The 18460-nt window shown below is 45.7% G+C and overlaps 1 protein-coding gene across 1 annotated transcript; it reads right to left on the bottom strand.

Moving 5' to 3' along the window:
• Positions 1-6774: 6774 nt before the first annotated feature.
• On the bottom strand, positions 6775-7725 carry LOC109734675 (NDR1/HIN1-like protein 3). Its single transcript, XM_020293875.4, has one exon. The coding sequence runs from the start codon at positions 7577-7579 to the stop codon at positions 6965-6967; it is 615 nt and encodes a 204-aa protein (XP_020149464.1). The 5' UTR covers positions 7580-7725; the 3' UTR covers positions 6775-6964.
• Between the last annotated feature and the right edge of the window lie 10735 nt (positions 7726-18460).

Here is an 18460-nt window from a genome sequence, read left to right as displayed (position 1 = left end):
AAACAAGCTTATCAACACCAAAGAGGCATTTTTCCATATTAGCATAAAGTTGCTCTTTTCGAAGAGTTTGTAGCACGGTGCGAAGGTGGGTGACATGCTCTTTGAGAGATTTGCTAAACACAAGGATATCATCAAAGTAGACACCAACAAATTCATCAATGTAAGGGCGAAACACATAATGCATAAGACGCATGAAAGTACCCGGTGCTTCCGATAAACCCATAGGCATGACTAACCACTCATAGAGACCAAACTTTGTTTTGAAAGCGGTTTTCCATTCATCACCCTCTTGTATACGGATTTGATAGTAACCACTTTTAAGATCAATTTTAGAGAAAATAGTGGCACCGCTAAGCTCATCAAGCATATCATCAAGGCGTGGAATGGGGTACCTATAGCGAACGGTGATAGCATTGATAGGTCTGCAATCGGAACACATGCGAAAGCTACCGTCTCTTTTAGGCACAAGAATGACCGGTACGGCACAAGGACTCAAACTTTCACGCACATGTCCATGATCTATGAGATGCTTTACTTGCCTTTGTATTTCTTTGGTTTCTCCGGGGTTGACTCGGTAGGGAGCTTTGTTTGGAAGTGGCGCTCCGGGGATGAGGTCTATACGGTGCTCAATGCCTCGTAGTGGAGGTAGACCCGGAGGTAGCTCGTCGGGGAAAACATCTTGGAATTCCTGCAATAAAGAAGATAACACCAAGGGTAGATTGTGAGAGTTGTTAGTTTTTGGTGCCTCGTCTTTGCACAAGAGGACATAGTGTAGGACACTTGATGGGTTCTCACACACTTCTCTCGTCTCACGTTTGGTGGCAAGTAGAACTAAGTTTTTCTTGTCGCTCATCGTGGAGGCACTCAATTTTGGCTTGTGGCGCTCACTCTCTTTTTGGTGGTTCGCTCTCTCACCATTCTCTCCACGATGGGTGGCTTGCTTGTCGGCGAGCACTTGGCTTGGAGACATAGGTCGTAGCACAAACTCCTTCCCTTTCATCTTGAAACTATAATGGTTCGTACGCCCGTTGTGGATGACACCTCGGTCAAATTGCCATGGCCGTCCAAGAAGAAGGTGGCAAACGGTCATCGGAAGGACATGACACTCCAAAGTGTCCTCATAAGCGCCGATCTTGAAAGAGACTTGTACCCTATGCGCGACTTGGATGGTGCCGTTGTCGCTTAGCCATTGAACCTTGTAGGGGTGCGGGTGCTTCATCTTGACCAAGTTGAGTTTGGAGCATAGTTCTTCACTTGCTAAGTTATGGCAACTCCCTCCATCGATGATGACCTTGACGGACCGTCCATTGATACCGGCCTTCGTGTGGAAGATATGGCATCTTTGGTCTTCATCTTGTTGATGTTGAAGAGTCAAGACCTTGGAAACAACAAGAGCGGGACTTGAATCTTCGTCACAAAAAACTTGATCATCCTCGTCTTCGTTGTTCACTTGGCGGTGCATGGCCACTTGCTCAAGGGCTTCCATTTCTCCTTCACTCATTGAGTCATAGGTTCCGTCGTCGTTGAGGATCATGGTGCGCTTGTTGGTGCACTCGAAAGACTTGTGGCCTCGGCCGCCGCATATGAAGCATTTGAACGAACTTGTCTTGATGGTCTCATCGGTTGGGGTAGATGATGATGAAGCTTTCTTGAAGTTGCTTGTAGTAGGAGGACGACTTGAGCTTGTCGTACTTTTCTTGTAACTTGACTTGTCGCCGTTGCTTGTAGATGGCTTGTTTGAGGTAGAAGGTGTTGGAGTCATCGAAGCTTGATTGTTGGAGAGGCCATAGGACTTGGATGAGAACTTGGCATACTTGAAGTCGTCTTGCACTTGGCGTTCCGCTTTGGTTGCTTGGTGCACTAGCTCGATGAGGTTTGACTATGGTTGGAAGTCGGCAATCTTCTTGATAGGGTGATTGAGTCCATTCAAGAAACGTGCCATAGTTTGCTCATCATCTTCTTTGACATTGGCTCGTATCATGGCAATCTCCATTTCCTTGTAGTACTCTTCAACGCTCTTGGTTCCTTGCTTGAGTTGTTGAAGTTTCTTGAAAAGGTCACAGTTGTAGTAGTTTGGCACGAATCGTGCTCTCATGACATCCTTCATTTGGGCCCAAGTGGTGACGTGTGGTTCACCTCTTGCCGCTCGGCGCTCAATGACTTGTTCCCACCAAATGAGGACGTAGTCTTGGAATTCAAGGGATGCCATTGCGATCTTCTTCTCTTCTTGGTAGTTGTGCAAGCGGAAGATTTTGTCGACCTTCAATGCCCATGAGATGTACTCTTCGGGGTCATTGCTTCCGGTGAACTTTGGCATGGTGAACTTTAGCTTGCCATAGCGTTGTTCTTCATTGTGTTGGGGTCGGGGATGATGACGCCCACGTCGTTGTGGATTGTCAATCTCATGTTGCTCTTGGCGAGGAGGGTTGTCTTCCTCATGTTGCTCTTGGCGAGGAGGGTTGTCGACCTCATGTTGCTCTTGGCAAGGAGGGGGTCCATTGTTTTCTTGCTCTCGATGGACTTGATGTTCTTGTCTCGCTTGAGGAGGAGCTTGTCGATCTTGAGGAGGAGCTTGTCGATGCATACGTGCTTGGTAAATCCTTTCTTGAGCTTCGTCGCGAAGTGCTTCTTGATGTAGACGAGCTTGTCGGCCTCGATTGGCTACGGCACGACTTGAATCTTGAAGGGCACGTTGCGCCTCAAGTGCTTGAGCTTCATGTAGTTGTTGTTCTTGACGTTGCGCCTCGGCATCTTGTGCATCTTGATGTTGTCGCGCTCGCTCCTCTTGTTCTTGTTGTCGTTGGCATTGCCGTTCTTGTGCTTGCGCAAATGTAGCTTGGTTTTGACGGTGTCTATGCTCTTGAGAGTCGGTGTCGTGTAGAGGATTGCGGTTTGCTTGACGGTCTTGACGCGTGGCACGACGAAGAGTGTTCGATGTAGGTGTACTTGAACCGGAGATAGTGTCGTCGGAGTGTCGACTTGAGCGGCTCCGTCGTGAAGAGCACGAAGTTGTAGAAGAGCGGACCATCATGGTTCGAATATCTTCTTTGAGGGAACTCATGGATGTGTCGAAGTAGTCTCTTGTATGTTGCTCGGAGTGTCATAGATCGGTGGCGAGGTTGTCGATGCGATCGCCCAAAGCAAGTTGTTCTTGATGCAAAGCTCGGTGTGCGCCAAATAGTTGCATTTTGGTGAAGAAGGAAGACATGTCGTCGTCTTGCTCCAATAAGAGTGGGTTGGTAGAAGTACTTGGCCTATCCATCATTCCAAACAAAGATATGTGAGTGGGAGAAAGAGAAGAACCAATACCAAATGTACCTTGACCGATGTTGAAGGTGGATCAATGATCACTCCAATGTGTAACAAGAAAATAGCACAATTGGTACCAATTCTTGTCGGTTTCTCACACCTACACAAGTAAAAGCTTATGGTGGAGTTTGGTTAGGATGGTGGCACAAAATTTGATGCAATTGTAAGTGAGACTCAATAATGTTGGAAAAGATTCGCAACTTTGCAAATGCAACAAGTAGACCAATAGCAAGATAAGGTACACGGAAACACACACGCAAATAGATAAGTGGGGTCGTGCAACCAAGGGTGAGCCAAAATGTGGAATCCACGAAAATGCTCTTGTTGCACAACACTAGAGAGACGCTAGCACGATTGCACAATAGGCGGATACGAAACTTGTGCACAACCTACTAAGCAAAATTGCAACGACTTCTATCCCAAGTATGCTATATGTATGATGTTTCTAGGCTTTGATCCAAGATGATCGAGTATGACAATCTTAATGTTGTATGATGCTATGGTTCTTGCTTATAAGCTCTTTGCTTATCTTTCCCGTTTGCTTAAAAGCTTGTTTGGCTCTTTGATGTTTGATCTCTTTTCTCATGCAATGCTTTATGAACCAAGATAGCAATTGAGTATATGCGATGACAACTTTGTGACACAAGAGATGATACCAAGATATGCACCACGATGAGTTGGTATGTATGCTATGGGAGAGTATTATCACTAAATGTGCACAAGTCACGTTGCCGGCAATACTCAAAGGCTAGTCCCGATGGGTAAGGTACGCAAAGATGGGCTATGTGGTTGTCAAAGCAAATGACAAGGATTAGGCAAAGATGTCGTCGATATTACCGTCCTTGCTTACGGTTTAAGGTTTCAAAAGGATGAGATTGTAGTCGTTGTCGTAGTGCACGGTCTTCAGTACGTTGGCGAAGATGCTGCTGGACCGTGGATGGAGTTGTCGAAGTAGCGGAAATCGTCGAAGATGTGCGAACTTTCTGTCTAAGCCGGAAGGTCCGGGCAAGACAGAAGGTCCGGGGTCCGAAGGTTCTGGGGTGGCCGGAAGGTCCGGGGGCCGGAAGTTCCGGTGGTCGCAAAACTGGCAAGAATAGAGAATTGGGGATCGTGGATTTGGGCGGAAAAACTTGAGGAAAACCCCAAATCCAAAGGGGAAAAGAAAAAAAATTGGTGGAAAAGAAGGGTGGGGAAGCTAGATCTACGAGCCACACACAAAATTCACGGATTAAATCCAACAAAACTTCATCACACCAACAAATCACAAAAAAAATTGGGGGCTATTTTTGGTGGGGATTTTCGAGTTTAGGGCGAAATCAACAAAATCAAGCTAGAAAACAAAGGGTAGGGGCTCCAAAAACGTGATCAACGTGGCTCATGATACCAAGATGATGTAGGGCGGAACCCTAGGGGCCGATCTTTCACGTTTGGAGAGGATCCCTACGAGGAACACGAAGAACGCGCGGAAGAACACGAGGGAAAATCACGGGGGAAAACAAGAGAAACACTCAACCAACACGAATATGATCACACATGCGCTAGATCCAAGAACACAAAAGAGAGATAAATGATCCAAAGTCGACAAAGGACGATACAAGAGGTAACCGATTCTTCTCCGAGAGGAGGTCTTGATGGGGCCGCCCAAGAGGGGGGTCTTGAATCCGCTTGGAAGGATCTTCTCCGAGGAGGTGCGATCTCCGAGGAGAAGGTAACCAAGTGGATGAGCAAAGATCTCACACAAACATGAGCTATCTCTTTGCTAACCCTAAAACGTAGGTAGGAGAAGAGTATTTATAGTCTAAGTGACGAAAGGGTACACGGGCCTCGGCCCAAGTCGCTGCGCAGGCAGGGCCGGAAGTTCCGGGGAGGGTCCGGCCTAACCAGAGAGTTGGCACGGGTGGAGCTGGGTTGGCGTCCGGGGGCCGGAAGGTCCGGGCTGGCCGGAGGTTCCGGGTGCCGGAAGGTCCGGGACGGGTTCTGGGCTAACCAGAGAGTTGGCACGCCTGGGCTGGTCGAAGACGTCGGAGGGCGGAAGCTCCGGGTCGGCCGGAGGGTCCGGGGGCCGGAAGTTCCGGGCTCTGGCCGGAGGTTTCGGGCTGTCCAGAGTGTTGACGCCTGTCTCTTCTTCTTCAGCCCTCGGCTCCGTGTCTTGAGCGTTGTACCTAATCACACATAGCATCTCAGACTTAGGCAGTAGCCATGTCTCACTTGAAGAGGAGGGAAACTCAAGTAGGAGTGATGTCACCTCAGATTGAATAGCACGCGCCCTAGCTCTTGTCATGGGTCCACTTGGAGCTTGGATAGTTGAGGTGGTGTCCATGGGGATGATCGTGGGATGCTCCGCATCACAGCCTCTTCCCGGCCACCGAAAATCCTCCTTGAAGATCATGCCAATGGTCATTCGAAGTCATCATCGTCTTCCTCCTCCTTCTCCTCCGACGAGTCCTCGAAGACCATCTCCCTCAACCTCTTCATCTACACCGGGCGCCAATGACACGGTTCAATTCAATTGTCAAAAGAAAAACGAGTTGCAAAAACACGAAAAAAACTCACCTAGCCAAACCATCGAACACTTGAAGGACGACAGAGGTGTCACGGCCCGTCGGCCATGTTGAGCCGATGTCGAAGCTACCAGTGGTCGGCAGGGCTTCGAGATGGCGGAAAGTGGACGGAGAGGCTCGGGGGAAGAAGATCCGGCCCGTCCTTCCAACGACGGGATCGATGTGCCGGCGGCGGCGAGGATAGAGCTCGATACAGGGGACGACAACGACCGTATTGGAGTGTGGCAGGAGGGCAGTGGAGGCAACGGGGTGCCGGCAGAGGTGTTGGGTGCTCGCCGAAAGCAATGCCGGAGATGACGCGACACAGGTTGGCAACGTCGCGGCGAGTGGGCAGCCGAGTATATTTGAGAGTCGGGACGCCTCTGGAGTAAAAATTGTCCTCTTTCTTATGGCGATAGGGATCCGGTTTGGTGCCCGTAGAGGACGAAAACAGAATCTATCCTCCTCTAACGCCTTTTAGGGGATCGGTTAGATATGCTCTAAGGTGTTACTTCATTCTATCAAAAGAAAAAAAATGAAGCCACCAGATGCATATACTCCCTCCGTTTCTTTTTACTCCGCATATAAGATTTGGTCAAAGTCAAACTACACAAAGTTTGACCAAATTTATATTAAAAAATATGAACATCTACAATACTAAAACTATATAGTATGAAAATACGTTTCATGGTGCATCTGGTAATATTGATTTCATATTATGAATGTTTATATTTTTTAATATAAAGTTAGTCAAACTCTACAAAGATTGACTTTGACCAAACCTTATACGCGGACTAAAAAGAAACGGAGGGAGAACGTGTAGTAGTTCCTGATTTGGTCGATCGGCTGTTTTTCATCTGTGGTAAACATGGTTATCGCTACTGATTTCCTCATGGGGAATGGTCGCCAGATACATTCTCATGAATTTACCCCCAAGAATGCAATCAATATTCAATGATAGTCAAACAATCCTACAGAAATGTTGATACACATCACACGAACAATACGAATATTTGCAAAAATGAAACCAACATCAAACCGGGACACCGAGGGATCTCCAAACAAGATGACTCCAGCCAGACTGCCAGAGTCAGAGAACCGCCCAAGAAACTTCATCAGTACTTGACGCTACAGCGGTCGCCGGAGGCCAGAGCGCCGCCGAAACCGACGCCACCCTCCGGCTTGACCAGAACCGTCAGCCAGCACCAAATCCTCGGCTTCTGGCGGATCTTGATGCTGGCGAACCTGTAGCGCACCCGCGCATCCACGTCCACCTCAAAGCTCACGACCCCGGCGGCCGCCTCCCTCGCCAGCTCCCCGGCGACGTCGCCGGGGACGCCGACGCCGCTGCTCCCGTCGAACTCCAGCCTCACCGTGTCGGCGCTCTTCCTGCGCTGCAGGAACTCCGCCGGCGAGGAGGCGACGCGGGCAGCGGGGCCGCGGAGGGAGGCCCCGCCGCCGCCGGCGCGGAGCTCGGCGTCGAGGGCGTCGTAGTAGATGGGCACGCGGAGGCTGGGGTTGTAGAGCTCGAGCCCGACGGTGAGGCGGTAGGAGACGGTGGCGTTGTCGGGGGCCACTGTGAGGTTGGCGAGCGTGGCGGAGCTGACCGTCGCGCGGATGTGGTGCGGCTGGAAGATGGCCCAGTAGATGAGGATGACGAAGCCGGCGGCGACGAGGAAGGTGAACAGGCTGCCGCAGCAGGATTTCTCGCGGTGGGCGCTATCGGACATGGCGGGCCGGCGGCGGAGGAGAAGCAGGGTTCGTTGGTGGGTCAACGGGGAGTCGGGGAGGGGAGGAGCTGAGCAGAGGCGCGCGGGTGGGTGCGTGGCTGTGGCGAGCCTCGAGGCCTCTTTGTCCTCTGGGCCGTGTGTTGTCGGAAGCAGCAGAGAACAAACATAAACCGCGTGGACACGCCAGTGAACTGTGACATGTAACTTTTTTTCGAGATGACTTGGCGACTGACCTGGTGTTCAAGTCGTCGTCTATGCCTTGAGCGTTGCACGCGACGCGCCGGGCGATGTCGCATGACGATGTACCACCAGGAATGTTCCAGTGAAGTGCGATGCAAGAACCGTGAAGTCTGTGAGAGAACCTCCAACGCGGTTAGCAGATAGACGACAACAAATAGATCCATCCGTGGATAGTGGGCTAGGCGTCAGCCATCCAACCATGAACACCAAATATACGACCAATTTATAATGAAGCGGGCATAAAAATGAATGGGATTTAATAAAGTTTGATATATTCACAACCAGACGGACGGAATTTAATTATTTGAAACCAAATTTGACATTACAACTAAACTACACGAGGTACTTGATGGTGACCTCCGTGAACAGAGCCAGAATTTAAACATACCGAGGAAGGGGGGGGGGGGGGGGGGGGGGGGGAGGGGCGAAAGAGATAACTATCACACATAATATGTATAACAAGTCTCATATAAAATCTCCATGCAGTAGTTGCACAAATAAAAATTTACTAGCACATATGTCCGTGCTACAACGGGAGAGATTTTTTTTTTGCGAGAATCAACGGGTGAGATAATTGATGTGTTCATCATGGGCAACAGAGCGAGGAGCTACGGTCTTCTCTCGGGTCATGTTTGGCCCGCAAGATCTTCATGATGGTGAGGCTCTCGGCGTGACGGCGACCACCCAACTTGTTCCTTTTTTTTCCTTCGGGCCTGCCTCTGTCTTTGGTTCGTGGCTTCCTCATCATTTGGTGGCTGCACGACGACCTTCGGGGCATGTTTGTTTCGAGCACTCTCTTCTATGACGGCATAGCCGGATGGATTACTAACTGCAACGCATAAATCCCGTCGCATTTAGCATAAACAGGCATGAATGTCTCCTCTTGGTTAGGCTTTATGATCTTTGATTATTTTAGTGCTCACCTGTCCATAGTTTTTTTAATTAGAGCCAAATCAACATATTCTCTTTTATTGGCACATGCATAATTTTTTTCCGATTATAGCCAACAAGCATATTTTCTTTTATTGCCACGTGCAAGCTACCACCGGCAATAATTTATGGAGTCCCTCGTTCTTCTAGTGATTCTCGAGACAACTTCCTTATTTCTAGACAACCTAGAAACATTTGAAAAATGATGTAATTTAGTATAAAGCTTCAAGGAGAGATTATTCCTATCATAATTGCAAGCTAGCTGAGTTGATTTTGTCCATCAGCACAATAGGGAAGATCCATAGTTTAATCCCCTCCCGGCCTAATTTTTTTTTTATGCTCGTCCATCTGACAAGAAAAATGTGCGGTAGGGCTAGTTCGGCCCACCCGAGGACAAACGAAAAAAGGGGAACTATGTGCTGAACAGATGGGACAAAATCTTTACGTGTATTTAATAGAAGTTCCAGCCATTTTTATGTAACAAAGCCGACCTAGCTCAGTTGGCATTCACCCGAGGAACCAGATGAGACGTCGCAAGTTCGATTCCTATGGCCGGAAAATATTTTTGCCTCCCTTGGCGAGGATCGATGGCCGGATGTGGAGTAGGCCCATTAGGGGAGTGCGCCTGAGGTCCAATATAACCTAGGAGATCGAGCAATTATTTTTGCTTTTTCCTGTTTGGGTGCTGCAAACCACTCGAACAAATGCGTCCTGCTAACCAATGTCCAGAGCAAATACTTAAGAACATACTGCAACGCCAGATTCAAAGCATTTTTTTCACTTTTCTTAACTTTTCAAAATCATAATTATTATGAATTGCCAAATATACTTGGAACCATGTTCAGTTTTCAAAATTGAAATAATTATTTGAAAATTCCATACATTTTTGGGAAAACATCAACAAAATTAGAACATAAATATTTTATGAAATTCACAAACATGTTTCAAACCGGGAACCTTTAATATAAACAGAAATATTTTTTGAACATGTTTTGAACATTCAAGAAAATTTTCAAAAATGTTTTCAAACACAAACATTATTTTGAATTTGCGAATATTTTCATCAAAACAGAAATATTTTTCAAATTAGGAACATTGTTTAAACACAATCTTGGTTTTGAAAAAATGTGAACATTTTTTGAATCTTAAACAATTTTCGGAACAAGAACAAAATTTTAAGTTCCTAACATTTTCCAAAAAGGGAAAAACTGGATTCCTGAACATTTTTTAAAAATATGAACAAAAACTGAAACGCTAAACCTTTTTTGAAAATGTGAATTGCGAAAAAGGTCAAAATAAATAAAGTTATAAGGGAGAAAAGCAAAAATAAGCGAAAAAGAAGAAGAAAAACAGGCCGGCCTAGTCTTGGGTTTCCTATGTGAAGCCCCAATTATTTGCCGCAGCGTGCAGCAAATAGGTGTTTTTCAGCTATTTTTTTGAGGGATAATAGGGGTTTTTCAGCTTTGTGGACAGAAAATAAGTGTTCTGACTTGTTGGGCAACAGCCGCACCCACGTATGAAATTTTAGGCAAACATTTTTCCTTTTCTAACATACGGAGTATAAATATTGGGAGCAACTAATGAAGGAGCGCCCCTTCACGAGCCTTCTAAGGGTCACTTGGGGTGGGTTGAGAGTGCGCTCTCCGCTGCCGCCATGTGTCGCATTCTAGGCGCACCCTCTGGATTTTTTTCTGCACGCGTTGTCGTCTTTTCGGTTTTCCATCGATCTTTCTTCACTTTTGGAAAAAGAAATTGCGCGAAAAAACGTGTTCTTTTTTTTGCTTTCGAGAGAGGTACAGATTTGCTTCCGCGAGAGGCACGGTCGTGCCTCTCGAAAAGGAAAATAATACATTCTAATTCATTTTCCTACCGCGAGAGGCACGGTTTTCCTTCATTGAGAGGCATCGGATTTGGTTTCGCGAGAGGCACGGCCGTGCCTCTCAGAAACGAAAAAACACATTTTCTTTTTTGTTCCTTTCGGTAGAGGCACGGTTTTGCTTCCGCGAGAGGCACGGCCGTGCATCTCGAAAACGGAAAAATTACGTGTTTTTTTTCTTTTTCACGAGAGACACAGTTTTGCTTCCATGAGAGGCACGTATTTGCTTCCGCGAGAGGCACAACCGTGCCTCTCGGGACGGGACAAAAATGCATTTTTTTTCCTTCCGCGAGAGGCACGGGTTTACTTCTCGTGAAGGCACGGATTTGCTTCCGCGCGAGGCACAACCTGGCCTCTTTCGGCTCCTGATTCTGTTTTTTCGTCTGGTTTTTCATATAAAAATCCGTCAAAGCCTATCAACATGATATCTAGTTTTGAAGATCTTGACCCCAGAAATCCAACGGTGAAAACGGTTCAAGATTTGGACGCATGGTTTAAGAGATAAAACGTTTTGAATAAACGAAATTACGGAAAAGGGAAAACTCACAGGTTGAGACAAGTGGCGCACATGCAGTGCGCCACTTACCACAATCTAGGGAGGTGGGGATGACCTTTACAAAGAGTGCTCCTTAATTAGTGATTTTGATACATATTTAGTACGATTTTGGATTGAAATAAAAATGAGCGGTGAACGGATGTTAAAATCGAAGCAACGCATCTTGCTTTATCTATAGATATATAGATATGTATGTATGACAAAATAAGCTATTTTGGCAGCTGTCCATAATACCAAAAAGAAATACATTTATTGTTGTTAGACCACTCTAATATTGCTTCTCGACTTTGTTTTCTCCAAGTATGACATGTTTGATCAATATGTATTGCATAACTCCAATATTTTTAGGAAATTGCTAGGGATGACCACATTACTAGCCGATCATTTTAAAACAACACATTTTCATAGGGACAAATGATTGATGAGAATGAATTCGATTTTAACCAATAAACAGGACAGGTCGTGACTCATGAATGCAGATGTATCACTATAAAAAAGTTGAGTCCAATTGGAGACGATCGAGCCCTACGATGGTAATGAAATGTAATAAGATAGAAATAACAGATTTGGATACCAAAATTCTATCCCCGCAAAAAAAAAAAGATACCAAAATTCTATATCTTGGTTGGTCAGCAATTATGTGCCAATATGCCCGACCAGTGAGCCATTGCCCAAATCTAGAGATGTGCCGCTATCAATCGAGTGTCCTTGCTGTTTGCTGGATATTTATATGAGGATACAATGGATTCATGGATGGCGTTGGAAAAGCATAGCTCTTATATACTACGCAGTACACACTTTGGTAGCTCCCCCGCTTGTCTGCTAAAAACAAAATGTTGCTATATGATCGATTGTGTATAGGTGCTAGATACATGAGATTCACCAGCCTTAAACATGAGATAGGAGTTGGAGGCACCTGGGAAATGTTTTACGCGAATATCAGCAGCACAGCCGGAGAACTTTGCTCAGCCTCTACTACGCAAGGTCCAAAACTTTTAGGGCTAGCCAGAAAAGTAAAAATTGGATCTAACCATAGTGCTTTGAAACAATTCTCTTGTCAGTCGGATCGTATATGGGGATACATGTGGTTGGACGATTCCTCTCCCCACGATTGATGAGTTTACTCTGTGGTGCCGGCATAATGGGGACTTGGCTCATTCAGTGGCTGCCTATTTGTTCCTTTATCTACAGAGCTTTGCTTTCGAATGCATTGCATTCCTCTACTTATAGACGGCCAGTGATTCTGTTGTGTGACGTCTACAGACAGCAGTGTGTGAATGTGAAGTTGGGTGGCTGAACCTTTGTCTCCGGTTACCAAACGCATGGCACTACTGTTGCTTTCTTAATGCTACACCATGGAAGCCTAAAACCTTCCCTCCTCTTTTTCCCAAGAACTAGCAGTAGCTTTACCTTGTCAATTTGTTATTGCATCAGCTGGGTAAAACAGAAACATTGTTTCTCAAGATCATGAGACATGGTTGTTCCTCTGATAAGCCTCATGCAATCAATCCAACCCGTTTGTATTCATCCACTCGTCTCAAAGTCACTCGGTGATCCCTCATGCACTGGTGGAACGTAGGTGACCCGGTGCTCCCTCATGTACTGGTCAAGCTCTCAGAGCAACTGCGGGTTTCATTAGGCACGATCCTAAATCCATCGTCAAATTAAGACAGAGAAATTTAATTCTTGCAAGGGTTCTTGTCTAGTAATACAGTCCATCTAACAAAAGGGGCAACATAAAAAACTGCAATCTTGCAGGTGTGCGACACAGTCACATAGTACTAGACTAGACGGCCATCTTCATAATTTGCAGGCGAGACCCGAAGCCGTCGGATCCTGCCATGATGCCGTTCTTGCACTAAAGCCAAGAACGGGCAGGATATCATCAAATTGACTTGAGCCAATGAACTGGAAGCCTTTCTTTTTGGTTGAAAATAATTTTACCACCTTCCATTGTTGGAAATATGCCCTAGAGGCAATAATAAAATGGTTATTATTGTATTTCCATGTTCATGATAATTGTCTGTTGTTCATGCTATAATTCTATTCACTGGAAACCGTAATACATGTGTGAATACATAGACCACAACATGTCCCTAGTAAGCCTCTAGTTGACTAGCTCGTTCATCAATAGATGGTTATGGTTTCCTAACCATGGACATTGGATGTCATTGATAACGGGATCACATCATTAGGAGAATGATGTGATGGACAATAACCAATCCTAAGCATAGCACAAGATCGTGTAGTTCGTTTGCTAGAGCTTTTCTAATGTCAAGTATCATTTCCTTAGACCATGAGATTGTGCAACTCCCGGATACCGTAGGAATGCTTTGGGTGTACCAAACGTCACAACATAACTGGGTGGCTATAAATGTGCACTACAGGTATCTTCGAAAGTGTCTGTTGGGTTGGCATGAATCGAGACTGGGATTTGTCACTCCGTATGACGGAGAGGTATCTCTGGGCCCACTCGGTAATGCATCATCATAATGAGCTCAATGTGACCAAGTGTTTGGTCACAGGATCATGCATTACGGTAGGAGTAAAGTGACTTGCCGGTAAAGAGATTGAACAAGGTATTGGGATACCGACGATCGAATCTCGGGCAAGTAACGTACCGATTGACAAAGGGAATTGTATACGGGATTGATTGAATCCTCGACATCGTGGTTCATCCGATGAGATCATCATGGAACATGTGGGAGCCAACATGGGTATCCAGATCCCGCTGTTGGTTATTGACCGGAGAGTCGTCTCGGTCATGTCTGCATGTCTCCCGAACCCATAGGGTCTACACACTTAAGGTTCGGTGACGCTAGAGTTGTAGAGATATTAGTATGCGGTTAACCGAAAGTTGTTCGGAGTCCCGGATGAGATCTCGGACGTCAGGAGGAGTTCCGGAATGGTCCGGAGGTAAAGATTTATATATGGGAAGTCCTATTTTGGCCACCGGAAAATGTTCGGGATTTTTCGGTATTGTATCGGGAAGGTTCCAGAAGGTTCAGAAGTGGGGCCCACCTGCATGGGGGGACCCACATGAACGTGGGTAGTGGGGGCAAGGCCCCACACCCCTGGTCAAGGCGCACCAAGATCCCACCTTAGAAGGAATAAGATCATATCCCGAAGGGATAAGATCAAGATCCCTAAAAAAGGGGGATAACAATCGGTGGGGAAGGGAAATGATGGGATTTCTTTCCCCCACCTTTGCCAACGCCCCAATGGACTTGGAGGGCAAGAAACCAGCCCCCTCCACCCCTATATATAGTGGGGAGGCGCATGGGAGCAGCACCCAAAAAGCCCTGGCGCCTCCCTCCCTCCCGTGACACCTCTTCCTCCCCGCTTGCGCTTGGCGAAGCCCTGCCGGGATCCCGCTACTTCCACCACCACGCCGTCGTGCTGCTGGATCTCCATCAACCTCTCCTCCCCCCTTGCTGGATCAAGAAGGAGGAGACGTCGCTGCTCCGTACGTGTGTTGAACGCGGAGGTGCCGTCCGTTCGGCGCTAGGATCATCGGTGATTTGGATCACGACGAGTACGACTCCATCAACCCCGTTCTCTTGAACGCTTCCGCTCGCGATCTAAAAGGGTATGTAGATGCACTCTTTTCCCTCTCGTTGCTAGAAGACTCCATAGATTGTTCTTGGTGATGTGTAGAAAAATTTGAATTATTGCTACATTCCCCAACAGTGGCATCATGAGCCAGGTCTATGCGTAGATTCTATGCACGAGTAGAACACAAATTAGTTGTGGGCGATGATTTGTTCAATTTGCTTACCGTTACTAGTCTTATCTTGATTCGGCGGCATTGTGGGATGAAGCGGCCCGGACCGACCTTACACGTACTCTTACGCGAGACAGGTTCCACCGATTGACATGCACTTGATGCATAAGGTGGCTAGCGGGTGTCTGTCTCTCCCACTTTAGTCGGATCGGATTCGATGAAGAGGGTCCTTATGAAGGGTAAATAGCAATTGGCATATCACCGTTGTGGCTTTTGCTTAGGTAAGAAACGTTCTTGCTAGAAACCCATAGCAGCCACGTAAAACATGCAACAACAATTAGAGGACGTCTAACTTGTTTTTGCAGGGTATGCTATGTGATGTGATATGGCCAAAAGGATGTGATGAATTATATATGTGATGTATGAGATTGATCATGTTCTTGTAATAGGAATCACGACTTGCATGTCGATGAGTATGACAACCGGCAGGAGCCATAGGAGTTGTCTTAATTTATTGTATGACCTGCGTGTCAATGAAAAACGCCATGTAATTACTTTACTTTATTGCTAACCGTTAGCCATAGTAGTAGAAGTAATAGTTGGCGAGACAACTTCATGAAGACACGATGATGGAGATCATGATGATGGAGATCATGGTGTCATGCCGGTGACGAAGGTGATCATGCCGCGCCTCGAAGATGGAGATCAAAAGGCGCAAGATGATATTGGCCATATCATGTCACTTTATGATTTGCATGTGATGTTTGTCATGTTTACATCTTATTTTCTTAGAACGACGGTAGCATAAATAAGATGATCCCTCACTAAAATTACAAGAGATGTGTTCCCCCTAACTGTGCACCGTTGCGAAGGTTCGTTGTTTCGAAGCACCACGTGATGATCGGGTGTGATAGATTCTAACGTTCGCATACAACGGGTGTTGACGAGCCTAGCATGTACAGACATGGCCTCGGAACACAAGCAAAACACTTAGGTTGACTTGACGAGCCTAGCATGTACAGACATGGCCTCGGAACACAAGAGACCGAAAGGTCAAACATGAGTCGTATAGTAGATACGATCAACATGGAGATGTTCACCAATGATGACTAGTCCGTCTCACGTGATGATCGGACACGGCCTAGTCGATTCGGATCATGTATCACTTAGATGACTAGAGGGATGTCTATCTAAGTGGGAGTTCATTAAATAATCAGATGAACTTAATTATCATGAACATAGTCAAAAGGTCTTTGCAAATTATGTCATAGCTTACGCTTTGGTTCTACTGTTTAAGATATGTTCCTAGAGAAAATTTAGTTGAAAGTTGATAGTAGAAATTATGCGGACTGGGTCCGTAAACTGAGGATTATCCTCATTGCTGCGCAGAAGGCTTATGTCCTTAATGCACCGCTCGGTGTGTTGAACCTCGAGCGTCGTCTATGGATGTTGCGAACATCTGACATACACGTTTTGATGACTACGTGATAGTTCGGTGCGTAATGCTAACGGTTTAGAATTGAGGCGCCAAATAATGTCGTAGCTTACGCTTTAGTTCTACTAAGATATGTTCCTAGAGAAAATTTAGTTGAAAGTTGATAGTAGCAATTACGCGGACTGGGTCCGTAAACTGAGGATTGTCCTCATTGTTGCACAGAAGGCTTATGTCCTTAATGCACCGCTCGGTGTGCTGAACCTCGAGCGTCGTCTGTAGATGTTGCGAAACATCTGACATACACGTTTTGATGACTACGTGATAGTTCAGTGTGTGATGCTAACGGTTTAAAATTGTGGCACCAAAGACGGTTTTGAAACGTCGCAGAACATATGAGATGTTCCAAAGACTGAAATTGGGATTTCAGACTAGTGCCCACGTCAAGAGGTATGAGACCTCTGACAAGTTTCTTAAGCCTGCAAACTAAGGGACAAAAGCTCAATCATTGAGCATGTGCTCTGATTGTCTGAGTACTACAATCACTTGAATTGAGTGGGAGTTATCTTCCAGATGAGATAGTGATGGTTCTCCATAGTCACTGCCACCGAGCTATTAGAGCTTCGTGATGAACTATAACATATCAGGGATAGACATGATGATCCTTGAGCAACTCGCGATGTTTGACACCGCGAAAGTAGAAATCAAGTAGGAGCATCAATTGTTGATGGTTAGTAAAACCACTAGTTTCTAGAAGGGCAAGGGCAAGAAGGGATACTTCATGAAACGGCAAATCAGTTGCTGCTCTAGTGAAGAAACCCAAGGTTGAACCCAAACCCGAGACTAAGTGCTTCTGAAATGAGGGGAACGGTCACTGAAGCAGAACTACCCTAGATACTTCGTAGATGAGAAGGCTGGCAAGGTCGACAGAAGTATATTGGATATACATTATATTAATGTGTACTTTACTAGTACTCCTAGTAGCACCAGGGTATTAAATACCGGTTCGGTTGCTAAGTGTTAGTAACTCGAAATAAAAGCTGCGGAATAAACGGAGACTAGCTAAATGTGAGATGACGATATGTGTTGGAAGTGTTTCCAAGGTTGATGTGATCAAGCATCGCATGCTCCCTCTACCATCGAGATTGGGGTTAAACCTGAATAATAATTATTTGGCGTTTGCGTTGAGCATAGACATGATTGGATTATGTTTATCGCAATACGGTTATTCATTAAAGGAGAATAATGGTTACTCTGTCTATTTGAATAATACCTTCAATGGTCTTGCACCTAAAATGAATGGTTTATTGAATCTCGATCGTAGTGATACATATGTTCATGCCAAAAGATATAAGATAGTAATGATAGTACCACATACTTGTGGCACTGCCACTTGAGTCATATTGGTATAAAACGCATGAAGAAGCTCCATGTTGATGGATTTTTGGACTCACTCGTTTTTGAAAAGATTGAGACATGCGAACCATGTCTATTAGTATATATGCATGAAGAAAGTCCATACAGATGGATCATTTGGACTCACTTGATTTTGAATCACTTGAGACATGCAAATCATACCACATGGGCAAGATGACTGAAAGGCCTCGTTTTCAGTAAGATGGAACAAGAGAGCAACTTGTTGGAAGTAATACATTTGATGTGTGCAATCCAATGAGTGCTGACGCACGCAGTGGATATCGTTACGTTCTTACTTCACAGATGATTTGAGTAGATGCTGAGAATATTTACTTGATGAAACACAAGTCTGAATTATTGAAAGGTTCAAGTAATTTCAGAGTGAAGTTGAAGATCGTCGTGACAAGAGGATAAAATGTCTGTGATATGATCATAGAGATGAATATCTGAGTTACGAGTTTGGCACACAATTAAGAAATTGTGGAAATTGTTTCACGGCTAATATCGCCTGTAACACCATATTGTGATGGTGTGTCCGAACATCATAATTGCACCCTATTGGATATGGTGCATACCATGATGTCTCTTATCGAATTACAACTATCGTTTATGGGTTAGGCATTAGAGACAACCGCATTCACTTTAAATAGGGCACCACGCAATTCCGTTGAGACGACACCTTATGAACTATGGTTTAGAGAAACCTA

The sequence above is a fragment of the Aegilops tauschii genome, chromosome 6, assembly GCF_002575655.3.
Source record: "Aegilops tauschii subsp. strangulata cultivar AL8/78 chromosome 6, Aet v6.0, whole genome shotgun sequence".
Taxonomy (NCBI): Eukaryota; Viridiplantae; Streptophyta; class Magnoliopsida; order Poales; family Poaceae; genus Aegilops; species Aegilops tauschii.
This window is presented reverse-complemented; position numbering and strand designations above follow the sequence as displayed.

Coding starts and splice junctions, on each gene's coding strand:
- LOC109734675 (XM_020293875.4), bottom strand. CDS start 7,579: ATGTCCGATAGCGCCCACCGCGAGAAATCCTGCTGCGGCAGCCTGTTC.